The sequence below is a fragment of the Gracilinanus agilis genome, chromosome 3 (assembly GCF_016433145.1).
Source record: "Gracilinanus agilis isolate LMUSP501 chromosome 3, AgileGrace, whole genome shotgun sequence".
NCBI classification, from domain to species: Eukaryota; Metazoa; Chordata; class Mammalia; order Didelphimorphia; family Didelphidae; genus Gracilinanus; species Gracilinanus agilis.
Genome location: NC_058132.1, coordinates 136,192,983 through 136,212,550, shown reverse-complemented (window position 1 = coordinate 136,212,550; position 19,568 = coordinate 136,192,983). Strand labels below are relative to the sequence as shown.

The window sequence follows — 19,568 nt, the reverse complement described above, 5'->3', positions numbered from 1 at the left end:
AATTGTGTTCATAGAATTCTTGCATTTGTCTTGGCAAATAGATTCCCAAATATTCTATATTGTTTAGAGTGATTTTTAAGTGGAGTTTCTCTTTCTAACTTGCTGCTGAGTTTTGTCAGAAATACATAGAAATACTCATGATTTATGTGGGTTTATTTTGTATCCTATATATTTCAACTAGTTTTTTAGTTAATTTTCTAGGATTCTTTTAAGTATACCATCATATCATCCATGAAAAGTAATAGTTTAGTTCCCTTATTGCTTACTTTAATTCCTTCAATTTCTTTTTCTTCTCTAATAGCTAAAACTAGCATTTCAATACAATATTAAATAATAGTAGTGATAATGGACATTATTGCTTTTGTCAGACTTGGCTGACAGGGATCCTATCAGAGATTAATGCAACAGATTGAGTAATGTAGCAAGGATTTTATTGGAGGAAAGGAGGGGGCAGAGAGGAATGGGAGGCCAATGGCAGTGGAGAGGGTGGGGTGAGGAAGGGAGAGCAAGTGGGGGAGTGGGAGCCCACAGTCTGTAGAAGGTTAAGGGTTTCCACCTGGGTGTTGAAGGAGGCAACCTTTTAAAGGGCAGTAGTCTGGGATGAAGTAACATGAATTGTCTCTATTGGGCAAAGTTAGGGTACTTGTGTCCAGATGATAGGATGACCCCAAGTGGGAGTGGAACCTTGGTCTCTGGGGATGGGAAGTTCTCAGACCTGATGGTCAGTGATGTGGGGAGGTCATTTATCTAGGCCTGACAGGGAAGTTTTAGAGTCCTGCCAGGTGTTACTATTGTGGCAGTTTCTGTCCCAGGCTCAGGCAGGTTTGGAGAAAGGGGGAAAGGAGGGAACTTTGGGTTCCACAGGAATTGGGGAAAAGGGGGACTTTGGTCCCAGGTTCTATCATTCCCATCTTTCAATTTATATAAAAATAAAAAATGGGATTGGAAGATGTTGGGGGGCGAGGAGGGAGAGAGGAGCCATGAATCCAAGGGGCAAATGGGCTACAGTATTGCTCATCTCAAACTGCTTCCTGCAGTTTGGGTTTCTCATGGTCCTGTCTGCATCCCTTGGTCTGAATTGGTGTTGATGTTTTCTGGGAAGATCTCAATAGGAGAATATTATGGAGGGAGAAGGGGAACTGAAAGGTCTTGGAGGTCAAGGAGAAGTAAAGTGGGAGAGAGGGCAGGCTGAGGATGTAAGAATTCAGAAGAAAGGAAGAGAGTGAATAGGATTTAGGTTTCTCTACTTCATATTTAGTGATTAGAATTTGAGGTGGGGTACAGATACTTAGGTAAGTAGTAGAACATATTTGTTATACACATTCAAATATCAGGGTCTTCAATTCCCTAACTACTTGACTGTATTCTGTTTTTTGCTTCATTAAAAAAGAAAAATTTGCTATGAAAGACTAAAGCAGAAAAAGGATTTTTAATGTTGTTTGACTTCAGGTGAGAGTTAATCATGCAGTGTAATTGTACTTCACAGTCCGACTCAGGAATAACCAATTGGAATTCACATCAGTTAGAAGGGAATCCTGTCTGGTTTACACCAAAAACCATTCCTTTCAAACTCTTTGAACCTTCGTCTGTCTTCATCTGAGTACCTTGTAGCATTTCTCTTGACTGGTAGAATACCAACAATACTGATCATTGCTTTTGATTATTCATCCTAGTATAAAGACCATTTGTTAGAAATCATTGCTGCATAGCTAAAGGAATATGTGCAAAAAAAGTGTTAATTTGAGGTGAATGTAGAATAGTTTACCTGTCAGATCTATGGGAAAGGAAATATTTGAAGACCAAGCAAGATATAGAGAATATTACAAAATGTAAAATGAATAATTTTGATTACATTAAATTAAAAAAGGTTTTGTACAAACAAAACCAATGCAACCAAGATTAGAAGGGAAGCAACAAATTGGGAAAAAATCTTTATAACAAAAACCTATGACAAAGGTATAATTACTTAGATTTATAAGGAGTTAAGTCAATTGTACAAAAAAGCAAGCTATTTATCTAGTTCTGAAAGGGGAAGGTTGAGGTGTCCCCCACTAGTATAGTTTTACTATCTATTCCTTCTTTAAGCTCCTTTAGTTTCTCCTTTAATCCTTTAAATATCTGGATGCTATTCCATTTGGTGCATACTGATATTTCTTCAAGATGAAATTACGTCCCTTATCTCTTTTAATCAGATCTATTTTTGCTTTAGCTTTGTCAGATCATGACTGCTACTCCTGTGTTTTTTGTCTCAGTTGAAGCCCAATAAATTCTGCTCCAGCCTTTTATCTTACTCTGTATGTGTCACCCTGACTCAAATGTGTTTTTTGTAAACAACATATGTTATAATTCTGTTTTTTAAATGCACTCTTCTATCCACTTCTGTTTTATGGGTAAGTTCATCCCATTTACATTATTATTATTATTATTATTAGTTATGATTACCATTTGTGTTTTCTGCTCTATCTTGATTTCCTCCTTTAATCCTGCCCTTTCTCCTTTCACTCTTTCCCTCCATACCAGTGTTTTGCTTTTAATCACACCTACTATTTCCCCTCCCTTATATTATTCCCTTTCTTAACATTTCCCTTCTTATTCCCCTCCTACTTCTCTCTAGAGTCTTTTAATCACCTTCCTCCAACTTCTCCCTACCTTATATTATTCTCCTTCCCATCACCTCCTTTCTATTCCCCTTCTACTTCTCTATAAGGCAAGATAGATTCTATACCCCAGTGAATCTGACTGCTTTTCCCTCTCTGAGCCAATTCTGATGAGAGTAAGGTTTGCATTTGGACATTCATATTTTCTGTTTAAGTCTGGCCTTTTCATCAGGAATTCTTGGAAATTTTCTATTTTATTAAATGGCCATACTTTCCCTTGAAAAAATATAGTCAGTTTTGATGGGTAAGTGGTTCTTGACTGTAAACCTAGTTCCCTTGGACCTTTTGGACCAAATCTTGTAATCTTTCAATGTGGTAGCCTCCAGATCCTTTGTAATTCTGACTGACATTCCATGATCTTTGCTTTGTTTCTTTTATTTAAAATTTTTTTTTAATTTAATGAACTAATTTAGAATATTTTTCTATGGTTACACGATTCATGTTCTTTCCCTCATTTCCTCCCTCCCTACTTTCAGAGCCAATAAGCAATTCCACTAGGTTTTACATGTATCATTTGTCGAAACCTATTTCCCATGTTATCAATATTTGCAATAGAGTGATCATTTAAAGTCAACATCCCCAAGCATATCCCCATAGTAACCATGTAATCAATCATAATGTTCTTCTGCTTTTCTGCTCCTACAGTTCTTTCTCTAGATTCTTTCTTATAAGTCCCTCAGAATTGTCCTGAATCATTGCATTGCTGCTAGTAGAGAAGTCCATTACATTCGATTGTGCCATAGTGTGTCAGTCTCTGTACAATGTTCTCCTGATTCTGCTTTTTTTTGTTCTGCATCAATTCCTGGAAGTCTTTCCAGTTCACATGGAATTGCTCCAGTTCATTATTCTTTTCAGCACAATAGTATTCCATCACTATCAGATAACAATTTTTTCAGCCATTTCTCAATCAATGGATACCCCCTCATTTTCCAATTTTTTGCCACCACAAAGAGAGTGCTTATGAATATTTTTGAACACATATTTTTCCCTATTATCTCTTTGGGGTAGAAACCCAACAGTGGTATGACTGGTTCACAGGGAGGACAGTCTTTTAAAGCCCTTTGGACATAATTCCAAATTGCCTTCCAGAATGGTTGGATCAATTCACAACTCCACCAGCAATGCATTAATGTCCCAATTTTGCCACATGCTTTGTTTCTTTCTGACTGCTTCCAGTATTTTCTCCTTGACATGAGAGCTCTTGAATTTGGCTATGACATTCCTGGGACTTGTCATCTGGAGATTTATTGTAGAATGTGATTTGTGGAGTCTTTTAATTTCTATTTTGCCATCTTTTTCAAGAATATCAGGGCAGTTTTCTTGGATAATTTCTTGTAATCTAATGTCTAGGCTTTTTTTTTTTTTTTTTTTTTTGGTCTTGACTTTCAGGTAGTCCAATAATTCTTAGATTTGCTCTCCTGGATCTATTTTCCAGGACAGTATTTTTTTTAAACCCTTAACTTCTGTGTATTGGCTTATAGGTGGAAGAGTGGTAAGAGTAGGCAATGGGGGTTAAGTGACTTGCTCAGGGTCACACAGCTGGGAAGTGTCTGAGGCCGGATTTGAACCTAGGACCTCCCATCTCTAGGCCTGGCTCTCAATCCACTGAGCTACCCAGCTGCCTCCAAGGACAGTAGATTTTAATGAGATATTTCATATTTTCTTCTTTTTTTAATTTTTGTATTGTTTTATTGTTTCTTGATGTCTTGTGAAGTCATTAGCTTCTATTTGCTCAATTCTAGTTTTTAAAGACTGAATTTCTTCCATTTCCTTTTAATCCTCCTTTTCCATTTGGTCTTTTCTTCTTTTCTTGGCACTTCTTCACTGGATTTTTTTGCCTCTTTTTCCAGCAGGTCAATTCTTTTATTTTTTTTAATGAAACTTTTTTCTTAATTTGATTTTTGTGTCTCTTTTTTTCAGTTGTCCAATTTTGCTTTTTAAGCTGTTATTTTCTTTTTGCATTACTCTCATTTCTTCATTTTTCTTCCCATTTTTCAACTTCTCTTTTATTTTTTTAAAATTCCTTTTTGAGTCCTTCTAGAACTTGAGACCAATTCCTATTTTTTGAAGTTTTGCTTGTAGTTGCTTAGATCTCACGATTTGTTTTGCTCATTTCCCCAGGAGATCTCTCTCTCTCTTTCTCCCTTTTTTTTGTCTGTGAATTGGGAATTCTGCGAGCTCCTTGCTGATTCTGTTTCCTATGCTGATTTGTCCTGGGGCTAAGTCTTCAAAGCAGCCTTTGAGGCTTGAAAGAGTCTAGTGCTATGGACTTTCAGACATCTCCCTCTGTGGATTGGTGTCAGGGCCTGGGACTTCAAAGGATGGGTCTGAGGGTGCTCTTCCAGCATCCTGAAGTTATCCTATGCCCAATTTCCGAACCTAGTACAGCAGGGGTGAGGTGTGGAGTGGCTGGCCAATCCTCCTCTGTGTGAAGTTTTGCTTTTGGTTCCTCCTTCTCCCATCGACACTCTCTCCACCTACCTTTTAAGTTGTGTTCAGTAGGAAAGCCCTCTGGCTCCATCTTAGTGCATTGGGTTTTGATGCCTGTCATTCTGAAGTGCTTTTTAAAAATTGGTTTGGAAGGCTAGTCACAGTGTTTTGGGCATTTGCTGCTTTTATGCTGCCATCTTGGCTCCCCCAATTAATTTTTAATTTGTCTTTCAATGAATCCTTATTGATTGTAATTTTTATTGCATTCTGATCTGAAAAAGTTGCATTTATTATTTCTGCTTTTCTCCACTTGGTTGTGTAAGAGGGAGACTAGATATTTAAGGTATGGTTGCCAGAAATTGATTAACTTGATTTCAAAATAAAATGGACCCAAGTTAGGATGACTTTTATGGTGGTTTATTTGCAATTAGGAAGGTTGAAGGTGGGGAAATTGAGAGAGAGAAACTCTGGCCCAGACCAGAGTTCCGAACCAGGTAGGAATTTAAGAAGCCCCCGCAGAGGGCCACAGAGGTGAGTTTAACAAGATTTCTAACCGCAAGGCCTCCTCTAAGAAGAGAGGCCTCCTTAGAGCTAGAGCCTCCAGAAACACCAAGGGAAGAGAAAGAGAGTCAGCCCAACTTACCCACAGTGGCGATTGATTCAAAGGGAAGTAGTCTGAATTCTCACCAGAGATCCTTCCATACCATGTTCAAAGTGCCCATTGTCTCCACAGGAAGTTACCATCATATTCAAAAGATAGCATCCTTTGTCACTTCCTGCATCCACCTCCAATTTCAAGTGGATGAATGGCAGCCTCAAAACTGTTTTGGACTGCCCAAACGGCAGTCCCTTGTTTTTGATTTTGTTACTATGGTGTGGGTATCAGACCTTCCCCTCCCCACTTAATACTTTTTTTTTTTTACATTTTTAAACCCTTAACTTCTGTGTATTTGCTCCTAGGTGGAAGAGTGGTAAGGGTCGGCAATGGGGGTCAAGTGGACTTGCCCAGGGTCACACAGCTGGGAAGTGTTTGAGGCCAGATTTGAATCCCCACTTAATTCTAAGTTGGATGGGGTAACATTATTACTGGTGGCTAAAGTCTAAACACATGAATGAGGGTGAGCTAATTCCATTCACACAATTGTGAAGTTTATGTACTAGTACATAGTAATTTTTTTTGTGTGTGTATGTGCATGTGCTGCTGAAAAGAAGGTATATTCCTTTTTAACCCCATTCTGTTTTCTCCAGAGATCTATTAAATCCAACTTTACTAAAATTTCATTCACTTCTTTAAATTCTTTCTTATTTATTTTTTGGTTAGATTTATCTAGTTCTGAGAGGGGAATATTGAGGTGTCCTCCATAGTATAATTTTATTATTTCCTCTTTAACCTCATTTAGTTTCTCTTTTAAAAATCTAGAGGCTATACCATTTGGTATATATATGTTAAGTACTGATATTACTTCATTGTTTATATTACCTTTTATCAAGATGCAATTACTTTCCTTATCTCTTTTAATCAGATCTATTTTTGCTTTAGTTTTGTCTGAGATCATTTTTTTAATCTCAGTTGAAGTCCAATTGATTGTGCTCCATCCCCTTATATTTACTCTGTGTATGTCTATTTGCCTCAAATGTGTTTTTTGTAAACAACATATTGTAGGGTAGAGTTTTTAATCCACTTTGCTTTCTGTTTTTGTTTTATGAGTGAATTCATCCTATTTATGTTCACAGTTATGATTGTCATTTGGGTATTCCCCTCCATCTTGTTTTCTCTTTTAATCCTTCACTTTATCCTTTCATTCTGTCCCTCCACATCAGTATTTTCCTTTAACCAACCTCCCCATAACTCCTCCCTTTTATTACTCTTTCCACCATCGCCCTTCTTATTCCCCTCCTACTCCTTTCTAGGGTCTTTTAATCAACCCTCTCCCCAATTCTCCCTTCCTTACATTACTCCCCTCCCCACTACCACCTTTCTTATTCCTCTTCTACTTCTCTATAGGGTAGTGATGGCAAACCTTTTAGAACTTTTTAAGGACCTTGTGCCATGCCCTGTCCCTGACTTCATGTCCCACACCCAGAATGCATGCAGTGCCCCATCCCCCTGCATTCAGGGGCAGGGATGGCCACATTCTGCCATCATGACGGTGGAAGGAGGCTAGGGTGCCCCAACACCTTTGTTCAGGGATGAGGCTTGGCTGCTGGCTAGCCAAGCCAGGACTGAGATCTGCCACAAAAGTGGAGGAAAGCTTAAGTGCCCCACCCTCTGCATTTGGGGGCAGGGCCAGGCTCCCCAGAGAGAGATTTCTTTGTGCCATATTTGGCACATGCCATCTTTGGCATACATGCCATAGGTTCACCAACATGGCTATGGGGTAAGATAGGATTCTATGCCCCAATGAATCTGATTGTTCTTCACTTTCTAAGTCTGTTCCAATGAAAATAAAGCTTTACCATTGCCTGTCACCACCTTCACCCTCCCCTCCACAATAATAGTTTTTTGTTTCCCTGAGCTTTTTTATGTGATATAATTTATCCCATTTTACCTCTCCCCATTTCTCTCAGTACAATCCTCTTTTTTTTTTTTTTTTTTTGGGTATGGCATCCTAAACACCTTACCCCCGCCACACATCTTTTGTCATTTATGTATACATCTTCTAACTATATGACACAATGATAAAAAATTCAAGTTATGTATATAAACTTTCCATGCAAGAATATAAACATTTTGACCTTATTGAGTCCCTTAAAATTTCTCTTTCTTATTTACCTTTTTATGCTTCTCTTGAATCTTGTATTTATACATCAAAATTTCTGTTGGAAACTTTCTATTTTATTAAATGACCATACTTTCCCCTGAAAAGGAATAAAGTCAATTTTGATGGACTTGATTGTAAGCACAGTTCCTTTGCCTTTTGGAATATCATATTCTCATTCTTCTGATCCTTCAATGTAGAAGCTGCCAGATCTTGTGTAATTCTGACTTGAGACTCTGATATTTGCATTGTTTTTTTTTTTTTCTGGCTACGTGCAGTATTTTCTTCTAGGCCTGGGAGCTCTTTAATTTGGCTACATACTCCTGGCAGTTGTCTTTTAGGGAATTAATTACAGGAAGTGATCTGTAGATTCTTACTCTCTTGTTAAAAAAAATCGGGGAATTTTCCTTTGATAATTTCTTGCAATATGATATCTAGGCTTTTTTTGTTTTATCATGACTTTGAGGTATTCCATTAATTCTTAGATTGTCTCTCCTGGATCTGTTTTCCAGGTTATTTTTTCAATGAGATATTTCATATTTGATTTTTTTTTAATTTTTAAACCCTAATATCTTTTATATATATCCTTCTGTATTAATTTTTTTTTATTTGTTATAGGGCTAGGCAATGGGGGTTAAGTGACTTGCCCAGGGTCACACAGCTGGGAAGTGTCTGAGGCTGGATTTGAACCTAGGACCTCCCAGCTGTAGGCCTGACTCTCAATCCACTGAGCCATCCAGCTGCCCCTTCATATTTGATTTTTAATTTTGTTTTATTGTTTCTTCATTTCTCGTGAAGTCATTAGCTTCTATTTGCCCAATAAATTTTTGTTCTTTTTAAAGAACAATTTTCTTCCATGACCTTTTTAACCTCCCTTTCTAGTGCATTCTACTTTTCATGAAGTTCTTTTCTTCATTGTTTTTTTGTGCCTCTTTTTCCATTTTGACCAATTCTGCTTTTAAAGCTGTTAATTACTTTTTTTCGCATTATTTTCACTTCTTTTCCCCATTTTGCTTCCACCTCTCTTAGTTGACTTTTGAATTCCTTTTTGAGCTCTTACAGCATCTGAGACCAATCCCCTCCCCCCATTTTTAAGGCTGCTTTGATCTCACTGTTTCCTACTGAGGCTATGATTTGTTATTTGTCTCCATAAAATTTTTCTATGGTTAGATATGTTTGTTGTTGTTTGATCATTTTCCTGCCTTTTTTTTCCTGACTTACTTTTTTCTTAAAGTGGACTCTGTTCTCAGGGTAGAGGGGGCCACTCTCTTAAACTTCAGTTTTTCCTTACTGCTATACTCAGCTCTAGTTCTGGTTTTCTGCAAGTTTCAGTTCTTCCAAGGTGGTATGATGGCCTGTGAACTCGGAAAACTATCTCTTGCTACTGATTCAGTCACCTCTAGGGACTGCTGATGGCTTGAGTGGTTCAGAGCACTGTGAGCACTACTTTGCCCTGGAACCTAGGGACTTTAACAGGTTTGAATAGACTTAATGGTCATAGACTTGGGGGCCTCACTACAGACTCATGCCAGGGCTTGAGACTTCAAGGGGTTGGGTGTGTGATGCTCTGCTATTGTCTTAAACAGGAGTTACATGTCTTGAATTTGACTTGTGCCCAAGTTTGGAACCTGATGCAGTAGGTGGGAGGTGGGTGGCTTGTACTCCTCTGTGAGCAGTATTTTTCCTTTTACACTTACTCCATGAAATACTTTCAATTGAATAAGGAAGAGAAAATAAGTAATTTCTGTCTTAAAACCTCTGTCTGAATTAGAGTTAGAAACCATTTTAATTCTAGTTAATTTCTAATTGTCAATAAGCTTTTCCCTTATATGTATTTTTGTGAGATTGTGAGACTGAATTCCAAAAGTCAAATAATAAGCATTTATTAAATACCTCCGGTATCAGACATCTTGCTAAATTTTAGGGATAGAAAGAAATGCCAAGCCAACAAATGGCTGTGTGGATCTAAAGGATTACAGTACAATTTTTGGGTCTCCCATGCAAATGAAAAGCTGAGAAATCTAGAACAAAAAAGGGTAAGGAGAAGTTGGCTATGAAGCCATCAGTCTCTACCTCAAATTCTTTGTTCTATAATATTGCCTTTCATAATTAAATTTGTTCTATAATAAAATTTCTGGGCTTCAAAGGGACTACAAAATTTTCCCCAATGAGAGAAAAATTTTTGAGCAACAGTACACATTAGCTGCATAGCTTGCTAGGTCCAGCACTACAAACTAGAATCATATAAAGAGGGCAAAGCATTGACATTTAATAAAAGAAGTCCATGGCTTTGACCTGATTAGTACCATTTTCTAACAAGTCCTACCAATTAGCTTCAGACTCCTTGTTTCGAATGAAGGAGCAGATTGCTTTTTGGTTGCATAGTATTTGTAAAACAGATGTTACCTTTATCTCTAACTATGGAGAAAAGGGTACTTTTCTCAGTAAATTGTGATCCAAGCCTGGAGATGGGAGGTCCTGGGTTCAAATCTTGTCTCAGACACTTCCTAGCTATGTGATCCTAGACAAGTCACTTATCCCCAATTGCCTAGGCCTTATTGCTGTTATGTCTTAGAATTAATATACAAAGACAAAATCTGATAATAAGGGTTTAGAAAAAAGAAGGGACATCTAAATAGGGGAGTCGTATTTCAAAGCAGGTAATGAAATAGCAAAAGGCAATAAAAAGAGCTTAAAAGGTAATTTCATTAAGTAAATTAAATATAATTGGTTGCTTTCTATTTTTTTCTAGTAATGAAAATGAAACGCACTATACATGTGCCACTTGACTGGAAAAAATTGCTTCCTCGGCGTCTAGAAACTGAGTTTAGACGTAATTTCCAAGTCCCTGTGAAGATACCAGAATTACAAAGCATGAATTTCAAATATGGATGTAATGCAGCACTACCAGTTCCTGCTTTTGGACCTGGTAAGGATGGATATGTGTGTGGTATTTAAATTAGTATTGTAGACTTATCTTCCCAGCTCTGGAAGAACTTTCCCATCAAGAATCACTGACAAGCATAGAAATTAAAGCTGTATTTGGGTAGTAATGGAAGTTGAAGAGTAGAAGTAGGAATCAAATGTCTCAACTCAGTTGTATATGCATTTCACGTCTCGATTACCAATTTTTGTGATATATCCCTATGAAGTTTTTAAAATTCACTTTTGAATCTTTATAAGAAGAGGGCAGCTAGGTGGCCCAATGTATACACTCCTGGGCCTGGAGTCAGAAGATCTGAGTTCAAATCCAGCCTCAAATACTTACTGAGTTATGTTACCCTGGGCAAGTCACTTAACTCTGTTTGTCTCAGTTTCTTCATCTGTAAAAGGAACTGGAGAAAGAAATGGCAAACTACTTCATTATCTTTGCCAAGAAAATTTCAGATGGGATCATGAAGAGCCAAACATGACTGAAACAACTGAACAACAAAAATGGGAAGAAATAGGAAGCATAGAAACCAAGAGGAATGCAGTATTAAGTATTTTTTCTTCAAGTCAATAGGACCTCTATGCAATAAAATAAGAAGGTGGATTTCATTGCTTGAACATTACTGAGACACTATGAGCAAACTTGATCTTTGTGGGATTAGGTTTAATTCTAAATGTAATGGATTTTTCCTGCTTTATTTCTATGCATAAGTCTCATGCCTTCAAATACCTACCATAGGATATGCTATGGGTTGGAGAAGATAAAAGGGTTGTTTTAATAGGAAAAACCCCCAGCCTTTATTCCAACTCCTCTCTTCCTTTGACAGCTTGATCTGAAGCAAATATTCAGACTAATGACATTTAAGCTCCTGATTTCTCTTATTCATCAGATGTGTTCTTCCTTTTTATTTTTAGGGGTTAAATTCAGACAGCTCTCAGTTATTGGACATATTAGATAATATATAGTGGAATCCAGGATTCTGAATAAGATTCTGGAAATGTCTGGAAAATGTAAAGGACCTGTTCACACTGAAGACCAATGAAAAAACAATTGTTTATCTGCCAAAAAAAAAAAAAAAAAAAAAAAAACGAAAGAGGAAAACCATGCACACTAAAGGTTTTTTGTTTGTTTGTTTTTTGTTTTTTACAACACATTTCCCTCTATTGACTTTAGAGAGAGCTTTAGCAAATCAGATACTACTCCTACCCATCTGTTTCCAAATCTCCTCTGCCTCTTGTGGCTAAACTCTTTGAGAAGACTTTCTCCAATACTTCCTTTCCTTTTCTCTACTCTCTACAACCCTGGCTTCTGACTTCATCATTGCAAGGAAAATGCTCTCTACAAAGCTACCAATGATCCCTCAAGTGCCAGATCAAGTGACTTTTTTCTATTTTCATTCTTCTTAAACTATTTTTAGCCTTTGATACTATTAATCACCTCTTCCCCATGATAATCTCTACTTTCTAGAATAATACTCTATCCTATTTATTTCTCCTACTTATCTGACAACTCTTATTCATTGTCCTTTACTAGAAACTTTATCTAGGTTACAGCCACTAAAGGCTGGGTGTTCCACAGGATCCTGTCATGGGCCTTCCTCTTTCCTTCTCGACTATTCATTTACTGATCTCTTTAGCTCCCTTGGATCATTTATCATTTCTATGCTGATGGTCATTAAATCTATTTATCTAGTTCTTATCTCTACTAACTTCCAGTGTCATTTCCAACTGCCTATTAGAAATCTCAAACTATAGATATATTGTAGATAATCCTACACTAAAGTCCAAAACAAAACACATTATTTTTCCTTCTTGACTCTCCTTCACTGTTGAGAGCACCACTGTCCTCTTGGGACCCCTTGGGGGATGACAACCTAGTAGTTATCTGGGATTCTTTACTACTATCTCTCATCTCCCATATTCAATATGTTGCCAGAATCTATAGATTTCACATTTGTATTTAAATTCTTCCTTAGTGACTTGATCTACTTTTGTACCTCAGCTTATTCTAAACTTTATCACTACTTAAATTTTATACAGATAATGCCATCCTTTAAAAATCCATCTTTTATTAACTGGACTTGTTTCTATCTTCTACAAATTTATTTTTAAAAAATTAAGTTAGTTGACGAATTCTCTTGTGTATTCACATCATTCTCTTTAGACAAACAAACCCTATTCCTCTCCAAATTGGAATTATTTACTTTTATGCCTTAAGTATTTCATTTCTAAACATTTCACATCCTTCCTGTAAGTGTTAAATTAATGGTTTGGTTTTTATTTATAAATGAGGTGGAAAGAGTGAAAGTAGAGAAATATCTAACTAAATATTGTTCCAGGGCTTAGCTCAGCCAGGATTTTGTTAACCTTCAATCAGAATTAAACTATTAAACTATCTCCAGAAGACAGGAAGGGAAAACCATTATCCACTCACCCAAGTTCCCTCCACAAGACAATGACTGGAGCTGAAGGTGATTCCTGAGGCTGACTTTCTTCTTTGAGCTGACCTTCTTTCTTGGAGTGACTCTTCTTGGAGTTCACTTTCCACTAAATTCCCCTTTACCAGACTCACTGCTCAGGGATTTTTATGGCTTTTATAGTGCTTTCCTGTCCTTGCCCCTTTTCACAGTTTCCAAATTGTCTGAGTTGACACCTTTGAGTTCACACATTTCTGAGTGTGTGAACTCTTAAAAGAATTCAAAAGTTTCTGGCAGTTTGAGTTTGGGAAAAAAGGTGGAGCTCTCCAAGTATCTTGCTGGCTTCTCACTTGGCACCAAGTAAAGTGTGAATTCACTAAGTGGTTTGTGAGTTCCTCCACCTAGTTTCAAGCTTGTGTTGATTCAATGTTATTGCCAAACAAAGTGTTAACTCAACTAGGTAAAGAGAACAAAAGATTCCATTTTCACAAGTGTGAATTCAAAGAGAACCAAGAATTCCCTTTTACAATCCCTGCTGTGATTCTTTGGGAGACTAGTCTCCCCAATGAATCATTTTGCATAATCAGAAATTACAATAGTCAGAGATAAGAGGGAAATGAAAGATAGGAGGAGAGAGAGAGAGCAAACCAATGTTTGCTAGGGCAGTGACAATAACCCAATTAGGGGGAAATCCCCTTTGGCATGCAAGTTTACACTCAAAATGCTTGTGTTCAACCCCTCACAGTTCAATCAGTTCTACTCCAAAGTTCATGCTGGATCTTCTGATGCTGTGGAGATTTTCTTTGTGCATCTTCATGGTGCCATCTTCAAACAATACATCTTCTAGATTCAAAGAGTTATCAAGTTCTCTTTCCTGAAATGTTTCTTTCTTAAAAGATTTTTTAGTTTTATGGCAATTATACAATCCCTATGGCAATTATAAACTCCTGAACGATTTTCCCTGTAGAACTGTAGTTCATAAAATCTCACCCCTCCTTTCTTTGAACTCTTAAAAATTATTTTTAATAACCCTTCCCTTCCATTGCAGAATCAACACTGGGTTTTGGTTCTAAGGCAAAAGAGAGGCAAGGCCTAGGGAATGTGGAGGTTAAATGATTTGCCCAGGGTCACATAAGCTATGAAGGGTCTGAGGCCAGATTTAAACCTGGGACTTCCTGTCTCTAGGCCTGACTCTCAATTCACTGATCCATCTAGCTGCTTCTCTCTGACCTCTTTAAAATGAGCTTTCTTATAATAGAGGGCAATATGTCAGAGATTCCTGGATTTGCCTTTATCATACTCTAGAGAGAGAGTGATTTTAAAGCTCCATAGATTCCTATCATTTCATTTTGCTACCACTTTCTGTTAGTGAGAATCAAATCCAGAATAGAATCCTTAACCCCCTCTTTTTTGGTTCCTCTGCTTTTTGAAGGATGGATTTGTCTTTAAAGTAAATAAAGGGGCCAGCTGGGTGGCTCAGTGGATTGAGAGTCAGAGCCGGAGATGGGAGGTGTCCTGGGTTAAAATCTGACCTCAGACATTTCCTAGCTGTGTGACCCTGGGCAAGTAATTTAACCCTCATTGCCTAGCCCTTACCACTCTTCTGCCTTAGAACCAATACCCAATATTGCTTCTAAGATGGAAAGTAAGGGATTTTATAAAAAAAAAATAATAAAGTAAATAAATTATTTACTGCTATTTTTGGTAAAATCAGATGTCTGGATAAATGAGATACTCCATCATGACTCTGTACTGATTTTTGTTTGGATATTTGTTTTTCAAACCTTCCTAACTTTTGTTTGGATATTTGTTTTCCAAACCTTCCTAACCTTTATTTAGATATTTGTTTTCCAAACCCCTAACCTTTTCATTCTTTCTGTCTAGATGATAGTCTATTTGTATCATCTGGTTGAAGGATATTTAAACTTTAATTTCTCTCCCAAAAATTCAACTTCTGGTTTCCTTCATTAGACTAACTCACTTCAAATGATTTACACAATTTCATTACTCTTCTTAATCAAGGTAAGTTCTCTCATCTTCCATTCCTTCTACAACCTTCTCTCCATGGAAGCCAAAAGGAGAATCAGACAAATCACAATGTGACATCATTTCTTGTTTGAAGTAAGCTCCCAGATTTGTGGACATAACCATATTCTGATGGAAGAACCAAAGTTCCTGCCAAAATAAAGCTACTTATAAAGAATTTTTATATAACTTATGTCATTTGGCCTTCAATAGCAACAGGATAAAATATTTTAAGCCTCATTTTGCAGATGAAGAAACTGAGGTACAGAAATATAAAATGCTCAAGTTCATAAACATTCTAAAATGGTGGAGCTGGAAACCAAATTCAAGTCTTCTTACTCCAAGTTAAGTTGCTTCTGAGATTCTGTGTTTGTCTTGGTCTGCCAACTATCAGGCTTCAGGATTCAATTTGATTCAGCAAGCATTTATTTAAATACCTTTTTATTTCCTATTCATTTATATTATTTATCTTATTGTGCTAGATACTGTTTTAGGTACAAAGAATACAAAAAGGATACAAAGACAAAAATGAATCAGTCTCTACTTTCTTTTCTTTTTTAACTAAAAAAATTTTTAACAACAATTTTAATATTTGTTCAATTTACATGTAAAAACAATCAATCTCTATTTTCAAGAAGCTTACAATCTATTGTACTCATTTGCTCTTGATTGCAGTCAGGAAATGCAAACCTGAATTTTACTTGCAATGTCTCCTGTCCCTTTCTTCTCTGACAATAAACACAAAAATCCTGTGGCCCTATATAATTGAGAATACAGATGAAGTCCATCATGGGGGACCCATGCCTTCCAGTGATGTTAAATGATGGTGAATATTCTTTGCTTCCCCAAAAGCTTTCCTCCAATTGACTTTTTTCTCCTTTGTCTTTACAGTTCCTTCTCTATTACTTAGTCACATTTGGAATCAAGAACATACAAAGAAACAAAGTACATATGAAAGACATTATGGAAAGGAATACTTAGATTTTGTAACAATTCTGAATTCACTCAGTGAGTCTGAAATCAAGGAATACCTTGAGACAGTTCCAGAGAGTGGTAAGTTGATAGACATAAGTAAGATGCAATTTTGTTCCCTTGGTATAGAATTACAACCAATAGGTAGGTCTTTACCAAATTAGGAACTGCCCTATGTTTATGGCCATCCCCCAAAGAAAATAAAATTCTTGAAAAAATTCTACCATCCTCTGCTCAATTCCCTGAACTGATATTTGCCTTGAAAGAGGCTCTGGTCACAATATTACCACATTAGAAGAATTGCATGGCCATTTTTCTTCTTTCTGGTCTCCTGGCTATTGGTAGTGCCCTTAAGATGGCTCTGCCAACCAATCAGATTTTTACTATGTGCCTAACACTATGTTAGACATTGGGAATACAAGTTAAAAATTAAAAAAAAAAAGTCCTGTGTGTTCAGTCTCCTTTTATCTTAGTTTAGTCTGCCTCAGTTTTCCCTATCTAATAAAGTAGGAAATTCTACCCTCCCCCACCTTGACTTGCTTTGTTGAGTGATTTTTTTCCTCCTAGATTTTGTCTTTGAAAGATAGGTGAAAATCTTCATATAATGTGATCTTAAAAAAAATCAATTTCTAGGGACTTTTCCTCTCCTATAGTAAAGAATTCTTCTAGGCAAAAGACTAGGATTGAGGCTTCTTTTGTAAAGTAACAGTCTGCCTAAAAGAACCATGATAGGAAAGCTAGCCTTGGAATTAGGAAGATTTGGACCTAAGTTGAGCTTTTGATACAATATTTACTCTATGATCTTGGACATGTCAATTAAACTTGATGTCCTATGGGCAGAACTCTTCAAGACAGTTAAATTGCAGGTCTGCCTTGTTAGAGAAGCTCGTTATCAGAACACTTTATATTGATTGAATCACCTTCCTGGTGAAAAAGAAAAACAAAAAACAATACTAATCAAAAACTAAGTGTATGAAATTTTAATTACAAAAAAGACTCCCCAAAGCAGTTTTCCCCAAACTCCACTTCTACCTTAATAGCTTTAAGCAACAACAGAGTATGGTTGTGAGTATGTGAAGGAGGGATTTATTAGCTCTCTAGCCACTTGCCTTCCATAAACCTATATCCATATATGCCATCTTGTTTATCAGTCCTGGACGACCTGTTCTCTTATTGGTTATCTCCTACCCAGGAAGCTAGGGAACACAAAGATAGAGCTCTAGGCCTGGAGTCAAGACATGAGTTCAAATACAAACTCAGGCTATGTGATCCTTGGCAAATCAATGAACCATCAATGAACCCTACTTCACTTAGTTTCCTTATCTGTCAAATGAGATGGGGAAGAAAATGGCAAAACCATTACAGTATCTTTGCCAAGAAAACCCCAAATGGGTTCACAAAGAGTCAGATGACTAAAATGACTAAAACAACATTTGGATCCCTAAAGTCTATTATATCCCCTAAAACCATTCAAATAAAAAAAATCAGTTCATATTCTCTTACTCACATACCTCTAGCTCTCTTCTCTGGAGTTACATCTAAGGAATTCTTTTCATTGGGGCAAAAGTGGGAGTTGTGTTCCCCTGAAGATTGAGATGCAGCTGAAAGTGGAAGGAATAGAGGGCAAGAAAGGGAGGAAAAGGGAGTAAAATAGGGGAGGGGAAGGAGATGGAAAGTACATAGCTGAATGACTTAGATCGTCACAAGAATGGAATTAAAATAAGGTATTCAGACCAATGGAGGAAAAGCTCATTCCTTTCTTTCACTCTTATTTTAGAGCTAGAAAGTCATATGGAGGGTGAGGGTCAAGAAAGAAATCCAGAAGCCATCTGCAAGAGAGTCAGATTAGCTTCTGTGGTTAAAGCAATAGACCTTTATTATGAGTGTTTTAATTTAATCCAAGGGAAGGCTGTAGATTTAAGAGGTCATTCAAGGATGGGAACACAGAAGGAAAGGCAAGGGACATCAAGGAAAGGCTTATAACCAAGAGTGGTCATCAAGAGAGGAAATAAGTTCAGCTACTATCTGTGGACATAGGTTATCAGTTTCAGCTCTCTTCTCATCTCCTAATCATTGAAGTAGGGAATTGGGAACCAACCTATTATCCTGGAAAATAGGTGCCAACACACTTCCAAGACTGGGTCTGTAAACTAATCTCTTGAAATTGTCTACTCCCCAAGACACACATACTAGGACCACAATCTAACTTCTCATACCAGGACTATAGTTTGTAAACTGTTTGTATACTAAGTAGAGGATAGTTCCCTTTTGGAAGCAATCCATAAAAAAAGGGATCCAGGGACTTTTTAGGGAAGGGTAGAGATTTATTCAGACACATCTTGGTTCCTACCCTCTGATGTCTCAGGCAATGAGGTGCCATTTAGCAGACAGATATTTCCAGGCACAAAAGATTTCAGAAGAGGGAAGGAGTGGGGTATTTGGAGCAGAGAAAAGTTGTAAGAAAGGTCCTAGAGAGTTTTTGTAGGTGACATTTGAATCAAGCCTGCAGGTTTTTTCTAATCTAGTTATATTAATTGAAATAATTATTTTTATAATGAAATAAATTTTTGTTTTTTTTCTTTACTTGACTCTTCCTTTTATCTTCTGTCTAATACTAAATATCAGTTCCAAGACAGAAGAGCAGTAAGGGGCTAGACAATGGGGGTTACATGACTTGCCCAGGATCACAAAGCTAAGAAGTATTTGAGGCCAGATTTGAATGCAGGATGCTCTCTCTCCAATGAGCTACCTAGCTGTGCTCCTGTTTTGTAAGGAGATGAAATAAATTCATTAAGCTAGTGAGTTTGGGTTGGAAAATGATGCTACTCCCTGCAGATTACTAGTGATAGTAGCCTAAGATATTTACCACCATGATCCATATGATCTAAGTTGATTTTCCAAATATTTAGTTTACCCCTGCCAGTCAGTAAATAATTATGTCTTCATATATAGCGGGATCATATCCTTTAAGTCATGTTGGGTCTCTACCTATATGGTTATTATATGTGTTATTCAACTTTGTAAAACAATGGCATATGTGATTTGCTTCTATTTTAGAATTTTCTTTTAGCATTCTAAAAAACTAAGCAAAAATTTTCCCCTGCTTATTTCCAGAAAGAAAAATTCTTCAGCATTTTCTAGATAAAAATTACAAAAGTGGAAACAAGCATAGATGAATGCTTTGCCCCATGTCTGTGGACATCAGCTGATGCTTATGGAACAGATTCTTCTGCCAGTATTGAAAAATAATATGTTGTTTATTTGAATGTGTTGTCTTAATGTTATTGGGTCATTCATAAATTCCTCATGTGTCACTCATCTCTTCACAAACCTTCAGGGGGTTCCTTTTGTCTGCTGCATTAAAAAAAAAAAAAAGG

General features: G+C 36.9%; 1 protein-coding gene across 1 annotated transcript in view; it reads left to right on the top strand.

Moving 5' to 3' along the window:
• The window catches only part of TEX26 (testis expressed 26), a 64,719-nt gene extending 45,352 nt beyond the window's left edge, over positions 1 to 19,367 (top strand). Inside the window, exons 6-8 of the mRNA XM_044668962.1 lie at positions 10,599 to 10,775; positions 16,111 to 16,272; positions 19,306 to 19,367. Of these exons, the coding sequence (XP_044524897.1) occupies positions 10,599 to 10,775; positions 16,111 to 16,272; positions 19,306 to 19,367 (401 nt within the window). The remainder of the gene's footprint in view (positions 1 to 10,598; positions 10,776 to 16,110; positions 16,273 to 19,305) is intronic.
• The last annotated feature ends 201 nt before the right edge of the window (positions 19,368 to 19,568 follow it).